Source organism: Pongo pygmaeus, chromosome 15 (genome assembly GCF_028885625.2).
Source record: "Pongo pygmaeus isolate AG05252 chromosome 15, NHGRI_mPonPyg2-v2.0_pri, whole genome shotgun sequence".
NCBI lineage: Eukaryota > Metazoa > Chordata > Mammalia > Primates > Hominidae > Pongo > Pongo pygmaeus.
The window spans coordinates 73,928,420-73,938,422 of NC_072388.2; the positions used below are offsets into that span (position 1 = coordinate 73,928,420).

A 10,003-nucleotide genomic window follows, 5' to 3' on the forward strand; every position below is an offset into this window, starting at 1 on the left:
AGTGAGGAATTGGTTCACATTCCTCAACGTATTCGTCGTCATGCCTTATAACTTGCATACACACACATATAAATTCTTTAGTATATATAAAATACTATATACCTTGGTTTTTTTTTGTTGCTGTTGTTGTTTGTTTGTTTTTGAGACAGTCTTGTTCTGTCACCCAGGCTGGAGTGCAGTGGCACAATCTCAGCTCACTGCAACCTCCACCTCCCAGGTTCAAGCTATTCTCCTGCCTCAGCCTCCCTAGTAGCTGGGACTACAGACATGTGCCACCACCCCCGGCTAATTTTTGTATTTTCAGTAGAGACAGGGTTTTGCCATGTGGCCAGGCTGGTCCCAAACTCCTTTCAGGTGATCTGCCCACCTTGGCCTCCCCAAGTGCTGGGATTACAGGCATGAGCCACTATGCCTGGCCTATATACCTTATTTTTTTAATGACTTGATATATGAAAAAATAATGACAATATCCAAAATTGGCTATAATATGGTAAATGCTAGCCAGCATGTAAATTGATACAATTTTAAAGACATTTAAAAATTAACACACAATTAGCCAGGCATGGTGGTGTGTGCCTGTAGTCCCAGCTACTCAAAAGGCTGAGGTGGGAGGATTATTTGAGGCAGGGGAGGTTGAGGCTGCAGTGAGCAGTGAGCGTGCCACTGCACTCCAGCCTGGGCAACAGTGTGAGACCCTGTCTCAAAATAAACAAACAAATCAATAAATAAAAACTAACACACAGCAAAATTGACAAATATTTTATGGCTCTTTAGAGCAACTGTGTTTTCAACTTCAATTTCTGATGTTCATTGCTAATACACAGAAATATAGTTTTTGTATCCTTGCTAAACTTAGGTTCTAGGAGGTTTTGTTTTTGTTGCTGTTGACTCTGGGATTTTCTGTGTAGACTATCATGTCTTCTGTGAACAGGGACAGTTTCTTTCCATTCTGTATGCTTTTTCTTTTTCTTGCCTTATTGCAAGGGCTAGGACTTCACGTATGATGTTAAACAGGAGTGGTGAAAGTAGACATCCTTGCCTTGTCCTGATCTTAGGGAGAAAGCAATCTTTTACTGTGAAGTATGATTTTTGGTGTAGGATTTTGTAGATACCCTTTATCAAGTTCACGAAGTTCCCTTTTGTTCTAGTTTTCTGAGAGTTTGTATCATGAATATTGAATTTTGTCAAATGTTTCTTGCTGCATCAATTGACATGATCATGTGGTTTTACTTCTCAGATTGTTAATATGGCATATTACGTTGATTTTTAAGTGTTTAATCAGCTTTGCATTCCAGGTTTATGTTTTACTTTGTAATTACATATTATTCTTTTTTTATGTATTGCAGGATTTGATGTGCTAATAATTTGTTGCAATTTTTGCTTCTATGTTCATGAGAGATATTAATCTGTAATTTTCTTTTCTTTGTACTACCTTTGGCTAACTTTGGTATTGACATAATCTTTTTGGAGGGCAATTTGTTAATTGTAACAGAAGTCTTTAAAATGTGCTCGCCTATGGATTCCACTTGGAAGAATTTATCTTAAGGAAATAGAGATTTCTATTACACACATACTTTGGGTTCAGGTAGACCTGGATTTAAGTATGAACCCAATCCTTATATTAACTGCTTAAATTCTGTGGGTCTGTTTTCCAATGTGTAAAATGGGGATGAGGACCTATTTCAGACCTTATTAACTGAGACAATTCACATACAGTGCCCAACATCCAGTAAGTTTTAAGTAAATGGTAGCTCTTGGTATTACGTTATACTCTCTGGCCTCTCTGTAGGAGGACACTTCTGTCCAAATCAGAGGATGTCATCTTTGCTTCTGTATTGGCTCCCACTTTGAATCTCCTTAATCTTCCTCATCTCTAATTTCGCCGTCTTCTGTTAGACGTGTTAGGCCTTGAGAATACAAAAGCAACAAAAGATATCGTCCTTGTTTTCAGAGACATGAACCTCCTAGACACAGGCGCAAACGGTACCAAGCAATGTAACAGAACAAAAGTGAGACGTCTGCCCAAGGGGCAGCCGGCCCTGGACACGCATTCAGAGCGTCAGTGTCAGCTGACACTCGGGAGTTACAGCTCGGGCGGTCACCGAGCTGGGAAGACAGGAGGCAGTGCCGCAACTTCTTCAGCGTAGCCTTAAGTCGCGGTGAGGGGCGCGTAGAGACTTGCTGCTCCCATAGCAACGGGACCAGCCACCCTCTACAGGCCGGACGGGTTACTTCCGTTCACCGTCGGCTGAGCCAAGAAAGGCCGCTTCCGATCCCCCGAGGCGCGGGGTCGCGCGGACGCCCGGTTGTAACTGAACAACCCGAGCCCCACGTCTCTGATTGGCTCAGGCAGAGGAAGGGGGCGGGAGAGCGGCAACGAAGGGCGTGGCCGGCTTCTACTCAAACTTGAGGTTTCTCTCCTCCCCTCACAGCGGAAGCCGACCTCGCCCGCCCCGGAAGTGCGAACTGTGTGGTCTGGCAGGTGTGGATTCCGCCGGTGAAGGCTGAAGGCAGCTACATTAAAGATGCCGGGATCTGCAGCGAAGGGCTCGGAGTTGTCAGAGAGGATCGAGAGCTTCGTGGAGACCCTGAAGCGGGGTGGTGGGCCGCGCAGCTCCGAGGAAATGGCTCGGGAGACCCTGGGGCTGCTGCGCCAGATCATCACGGACCACTGCTGGAGCAACGCGGGTGAGGCCGGCCTGCTTCCGCCGGCGAACCTGGCCCCTGTCTGTTCCCGATCCCAAGGCTGAAAGTTTCCCAGGCCTCACTTCGCGTTGGCTCCTCTTATCCTCTCTCTTTTGGACTGTAGGGGAGCTGATGGAGCTGATCCGCAGAGAGGGCAGGAGGATGACAGCCGCTCAGCCCTCCGAGACCACCGTGGGCAACATGGTGCGGAGAGTGCTCAAGATTATCCGGGAGGAGTATGGCAGGTCAGGCTCACGTCCTGGGCTCCGGGTTGGATCCAGTGACACTTTTTGCACGGGCCCCTCTCCCTGCTCGGAGACTTTATTGGAGCTGAACAGCCCTTGTTACCTGCCTGACCACTCCTCCTGCCCACCTCTCTCTTTGGGTCTTGTTGCCTCTATAGACTCCATGGACGCAGCGACGAGAGTGATCAGCAGGAGTCCCTGCACAAACTGTTGACATCCGGAGGCCTGAACGAGGATTTCAGCTTCCATTATGCCCAACTCCAGTCCAACATCATTGAGGCGATTAATGAGCTGCTAGTGGAGCTGGGTAAGAGGCCTGATCGCTGGGAAAATGGGACTGGTCACAGGCAAATAAGGGAACAGAAGCCCCTGAAGGTTGTTCGTTAGCAGAGACGGGAGATTAGCTGTCTTCTGGTTCTCAGAGTTTTGTCCTCCTTCCTGATTAGGAAATGTTGCAACAGGTGACAGGACCAAAGTAACCCTCTCTACTTTTCCTTACAGACCAACCCTTGATAGCCTGCAGATCTGTGGAGTGGAACAGACTCTATTAGGACAGAGTTTTATTTTCATTGTAAAGAAAGAAAATGAACTCCCTAGAGAACCAAGGTCGATAGACCTCCTTCACTATCTGAATTTTTATACACACGTAACACGTATACCATTTCTATCCCCCTTGTCATTGCGGTCCAAGTGACTTGCAGATATTCATTGTAATCAGAGGGTGAAGAAGCTGCTTCCAAATTCCTCCCCCATTTTTCTTCTCTGGCCAGTCTCTCTCACGTAGAATTGTTGTGGCCATCTTTTGGAGGAAGACTCCTTTTAGGCCGAAGCTCTGTTTACCCTATTCTCAGCACTTTAGGATTTCCCAGATTGCCATTCCTTGGCTGAATCCACTGTCTTCAAAATCAGTTGTAAGGAGCTCTGTAGTGACAGAGGTGGTTCATAGGTAGGGGTACTTCTGGAAGAGGGCAGGCAGAAAATCCCAGAGGAGTGCGGCTTTTAAGAAATTGTGACATAGCTGGGTGTGGTGGCTCACACCTGTAATCCCACAACTTTGGGAGGCCAAGGTGAGTGGATTGCTTGAGACCAGGAGTTCAAAACCAGCCTGGGCAACATAGTGGGACCCTGTCTCTATTAAAAAAAAAAAAAAATTGTGACATTTCACTTTAAGCACATTAACCCTGTGGTACCAGGGTCTGCTAGGTGGGCAGTGCATGTGAAGGGCAGACATCTTTTTCCATACATGCATAATGTGTGTTTGTGATATAGCAATTTCATATATATATATATATATATATATTTTTTTTTTTTTTTTCTTTGCAAAACGGTTCTTACAGAAGGGACAATGGAGAACATTGCAGCCCAGGCTCTGGAGCACATTCACTCCAATGAGGTGATCATGACCATTGGCTTCTCCCGAACAGTAGAGGCCTTCCTCAAAGAGGCTGCCCGAAAGAGGAAATTCCATGTCATTGTAGCAGAGTGTGCTCCTTTCTGCCAGGTAAGGAGACTGCTGGAGTTGCTACTAAGAAAAATGAAAAATGAAGAAGAAATAAACAAGGATGGGTAGGGCCATTCCAACCTTGAATTGATAAGCAAGACTTTGAGACACTGAGAAGATAAAGTAAAACATTAAGGGAATTTTCAAGTTGTTCGTCCTGTGAACATTCATAAATAGTGGTTTAAGAAAGTTGGGGCCGGGAGCGGTGGCTCATGCCTGTAATCCCAGCACTTTGGGAGGCTGGGCGGGTGGATTACCTGAGGTCAGGAGTTCGAGAGCAGCCTGGCCAACATGACGAAACCCCGTCTCCACCAAAAATACAAAAATTAGCTGGGCGTGGTGGCACATGCCTGTAATCCCAGCTACTCTGGAGGGTGAGGCAGGAGAATTGCCTGAACTTGGAAGGCAGAGGTTGCAATGAGCCAAGATAGCGCCACTGCACTCCAGCGTGGATGACAGAGTGAGACTCTGTCTCAAAAAAAAAAAAAAAGATGGCGAACTGCTGGGTTCAAGGAAAGATAGGTTGGTTCTTTTAGGAATTAAAGCAGGGTAAATTACCTTGGGGATGACTGATGCTTGGTCTGACCTCACTTGATCCTAAGTAAATAATAGGTCTCAAAAAGGAAATATGTAAGGATGCAGGATGTTTTAAAATAATGAGCCAGGAGCTATCTTGTCAGCAATCGTGATTATATTATACATGCATGTTGTATTTCCAGTTTTATGGCTGCTCTGGTGTTGCTGTGGAGCATTAGACATTTATTAGCTTCCCCTGGGCTTCCCTACAGCTTACCAGAGCTATGATAGTCTGAAAAATCAGTTGTCCAAAAAATGAGTTATCTATTGGAAATTATGTGCTGGATATGCCCATATCACACAATTCCCCAGATCCAGTTACATTTGAGAGCACTTTTCACTATTTCTCACTCTTTCTCTTAGAATCAGCCTTTCCCTCCCATTGCAGGGTCATGAAATGGCTGTGAATTTGTCCAAAGCAGGTATTGAGACAACTGTCATGACTGATGCTGCCATTTTTGCCGTTATGTCAAGAGTCAACAAGGTGGGTGTATTTGGAGTTATGTTGAATTCATGAAGATTATGTTTCTAAAATATTGATTTTTATCTCCTCCTGTAATATCCATCGTGAGAGAATAAAGTTTCTAGCACCTTTCAAAGTACATACTTAGGCCTTTTTAATCTGTTAACTGAATTTCTTTTCCCTTTTTCTGCATCATTGTTCCTCTCTTGGAGTAGCCTCTAAATTTGGTTGAAGCATCGAAAAGAATGAAGTATTAAATAGAACTAAGGCAAGAGTGTCAGTTTCTAGGGATTGGCTACAGGGCTCCTGCCTTATGCTCAAAGAGCTTGGCAGTTGTGGATAGTGAATGAAAAAGATTCCTGGCTTCTCAGAAGGTATGGCATCTCAATTTCCAGAAAATATGGGACTGAGAGCAGTAGGTTTTGCAGTTTCTTGTCCCATTTTACATTCATTCTTTCCTTGGAAACCTACTTTTAAGCTAGAACTTGTACTGAGCCAGGGATCCCTTCCCCTCTACCAGTCTGTGACCCCTCACGATACCAATTCTGAGGTCTGAGCATTTAGCTTTTTGTGGCCAGTGGCCCTTTTAAGGCTCCACCCCCAGGATGGCTCACATTTTTTGTCTTGTCCCAAAGGTGATCATTGGCACAAAGACCATCCTGGCCAATGGGGCCCTGAGAGCTGTGACAGGAACTCACACTCTGGCACTGGCAGCAAAACACCATTCCACCCCACTCATCGTCTGTGCACCTATGTTCAAACTTTCCCCACAGGTATGTGTGTCTGTCTCTAGCTAGAAGGCAGCAGAAAGAAGGAAGCCAAAGGGTAGGGTTGAACTCTGGGACTTCAACCAGCTCACTCCAGGGCCTCCATTTATCTGCATTTACTTAATGGATTACACCCAGTGGAGGCTGGAAAGAACCACAGAAGTCTTGATTCAGTAAAACAGTTGAGGGTTCTCAGCTGTCAACTTTAGGAAGTCAAGATTGTAAGGACAATATGTAGTTGGGAAAGGTCCTTTGCTTACGATTGCCACCACTCCCTGTCACGTGACCATTTCTGAAAATGCCAAGCAGGTTGAAAGTAGGATCATAGAATCAGTTTGGTTATTGTTGCAGGGCCTGTCCTTTGTAACCTGAATACAAGCAGGGACTAAGTGAAGAGCCATTTCATCAGTGATAGAAGCTATTTGCTTTGAAAACATCAACCTATTTATAGGTCTCTATTTTTTAAATTGAGGTGAAATTCACATAACATACAATTAACCATTTTAAAGTATACAATTTAGTGGTATCTAGTACATTCACAGCATTGTACAACCACCACTCTCTAGTTTAAAAACTTTTTCTCCACTCTAGAAAAACACCCTGTACCCATTAAGTAATCTCTCCCTATTTCTCCTTCTCCCCATCTCCTCTAATCTGCTCCTGTCTCTATGGATTTGCCCATTTTGTATAAAAGGAATCATATGTGACATGTTGTGCCTGACTTTTTTCACTTAGCATGATGTTTTCAAAGTTCACCCATGTTGTAATGTCAGAATTTCCTTTCGAGGCTGAATAATATTCCATTATATGAACATACCACAATTTATTAATCCATTCATCTGTTTATGGGCATTTGGGTTGGTTCCAGCTTTTGGCTTTTGTGAATAATGCTGCTATAAGCATCTGTGTATAAGTTTTCTGTGTGGACATATGTTTTCATTTCTCTAGGGTACATATCTAGGAGTGGAATTGCTGGGTCTCTAGTTTTTAAAAATTTTTTCCTTTTTAGTTCCCCAATGAAGAAGACTCATTTCATAAGTTTGTGGCTCCTGAAGAAGTCCTGCCATTCACAGAAGGTACAGAAGCTGTGTGTGCATGTGTGCATGTGTTGTGTGTATTCGGGGTTTGAGTGTGCATATGTTTTGGTCTTTTTGTTGTTTTGTTGGTCAATAGAACTGAATGCTGTCAGGTTGTGTTTTTTATCATACTTCCTGTGAGGACTGTTTTCTTTAGCAGCTCAAAGTGCTTGAGGACCTGATCAAGTCCATGTTAATTTGTTCTGAGACAAATATATTTTAGATTTGTTGGGGCTATTGTGGGTTGGATCATCTAGCGTTGTCTGGGTTTGGCTTTGCATGCTGTTTGAGATATAGACAACAACCAGTTGGGAAAATGTACCTGTTTTCCTGCTATAAGGAGTCATTTTGGTGAATTGACTCCCAAAAGAAGCAGGTTGTGAAATGTTCCTCCTTAGAAAACTCGCCTGTAGCCTGGATAGTCTCATGTGTTGGGGTTCTTTTCTCTGGCTTCTTCTGAAGGCAGCAGCTCAGCTCGTTACACCTGCAGCCTCATCAGCAAGGGTGGCCTTACACACCCTCTGAGAGCAACGCATAGTAGTTGGGGTCCTAGTTCCTCTTGGAAGTTGAATGACTTCATCCCTTTATTTAAATAAACATTAAATCTTCAAGAAATAGTTATTGAGCACTTACAATGTATCCAGCACTCTTCTAGGCACTGAAGATATAACAATGAATGAAAAAGATAAGGCCCTGTTCCCATACATTCTATTGTGGAAGACAGATGAGAAAGTATCAGGTCATGGGATGCCTGAGGACAAGCAAGGCTGATGTGGTAGAAAGTGGCTAGGGGCCTGAGATTGAGGAAGGGTCTTAATGAGATGACATTTCAGCTGAGTCCTGAATGAACAGAGTCCACCATATGAAGATCATAGTTTTCCATGAGCTGGTGCAGGGGCGCTTAGCCAGTTAGAAAAGGATGGCCATACATGGCTAGACAGTAATGAGCAAGAGGGAGAGTGGTCCAATTCATGTGGTGTGGCAGGGAGGGCCCAGATCTTAAACTTCAATCCTGAGTTTGAATTTTATTCTGAGGGCTATGCAGAGGCATGGGAGAGTTGTAAGCAGGGATTGTCATGATCTGAAGTCATCTCTTCTGGTTTGCATTTTTCCATAGCTTCCCATCCTTGGGGAGCTAATATGCCTGCATTCTCGAGCCTGGAATCTATATGCTACTTAATTATGAGAGAGGGAGCCTCAGTTTTACCTTTAGCACGTGTGCTTGCCTTTCAGGGGACATTCTGGAGAAGGTCAGCGTGCATTGCCCTGTGTTTGACTACGTCCCCCCAGAGCTCATTACCCTCTTTATCTCCAACATTGGTGGGAATGCACCTTCCTACATCTACCGCCTGATGAGTGAACTCTACCATCCTGATGATCATGTTTTATGACCGACCACACGTGTCCTAAGCAGAGATTGCTTAGGCAGATACAGAATGAAGAGACTTGAGTGTTGCTGCTGAAACACATCCTTGCAATGTGGGAGTGCACAGGAGTCCACCTAAAAAAAAATCCTTGATACTGTTGCCTGCCTTTTTAGTCACCCCATAACAAGGGCACACGTCCAGGACTGTGTCTTGCCTTTCAGATCTTAACAGAGCAGCAGGGCTTAACCTGTTGATTTTGGAGCCTCTTAGTGACCTGGCTGCGTCTGTGTCAGGAACTTAAACTTTCTGGTTCAGTAGTGTGTTAAACATAACACTGAATACCTTGCTGGGATACAGATTTTTGCTCAGAAATGGCTACGACACTTCTTCTAGGCTCTACCAATAAAAGCCACTTGAAGGTTCCATAGTTGGTTTATTTATTGTCCTACTTTGACAGAACTGCTTGAAACAGCAGCAGCAGAGCCTTTTTTGTGTTTGCATAGAGGGCTGTAGTTAGAGGGAAGAGTGTACAACGTGGAAGTACTGGCCAGATGCAGTGGCTCCCACTTGTAATCCTGGACTTTGGGAGGCTGAGGTGGGAGGCTTGTTTGAGGCCTGGAGTTTGAGATTAGCCTGGCAACATAGCAAGATCCTGTCTCTACAAAAAAATATTTTAAAAAATTAGCCAGACATGGTGGCACATGCCTGTGGCCTCACTATGCTGGAGGCTGAGGTGGGAGGATCACTTGAGCCCATGAATTCAAGGCTTCAGTGAGCTATGACTGTACCACTGCACTCCAGCCTGGATGATAGAGCAAGACCCTGTCTCTAAAAAAATAAAAACAGAAGTACAAATGAAAGTATAGTTTCCTTTACGATTCACTGCTCCTGGCCCCAAACATCTTGTTCATAGGCTAAAACAGTAGTTCCAAAACCTCACTGATCATCAGAATCACCTGAGAGTGATTCCGATCACTCACTCACACAGTCTTGGGTTTCATCTCAGTCCTACTGCATCTGATCTCAGGGTTACTACCTGGGAATCTGTTTAAAGCTTCCCAGAAAAGGATAGTCTCATGTAGTGTTTATAGGACTATAAATTGGTACTACCTTTTAGAGGGCAATTTGGAAGCTGTATTTCTAGAATTATTTGTACAAGCAAAAAGATTTATACAGAATGTTCAGTGTAGTAGTTGTAATGTCATAGCCTAAGTGTCCAGCAATAGGAGAAAGGTTGAGTAAGTATTGACAGTTACACTGTGGAACATTATACATGGCAATAGAAGTTTCAAAAGGATGGCTGGAGGGGCAGTGTCTGGATTG

At 44.2% G+C, this 10,003-nt stretch overlaps 1 protein-coding gene across 2 annotated transcripts; it reads left to right on the forward strand.

Annotated features, from left to right (window-relative positions):
• Positions 1-750: 750 nt before the first annotated feature.
• EIF2B2 (eukaryotic translation initiation factor 2B subunit beta) lies at positions 751-9,103 on the forward strand. 2 transcript variants are annotated; one of them, XM_054448466.2, is made up of 8 exons: positions 751-2,688; positions 2,810-2,930; positions 3,089-3,237; positions 4,268-4,431; positions 5,396-5,491; positions 6,106-6,243; positions 7,247-7,313; positions 8,547-9,103. In XM_054448466.2, the coding sequence occupies exons 1-8, from the start codon at positions 2,526-2,528 to the stop codon at positions 8,702-8,704; spliced, it is 1,056 nt and encodes a 351-aa protein (XP_054304441.1). In that variant the 5' UTR covers positions 751-2,525; the 3' UTR covers positions 8,705-9,103. The 2 variants fall into 2 exon arrangements, with proteins under 2 accessions (XP_054304441.1, XP_054304442.1); XM_054448467.2 differs by lacking the exon at positions 6,106-6,243.
• The last annotated feature ends 900 nt before the right edge of the window (positions 9,104-10,003 follow it).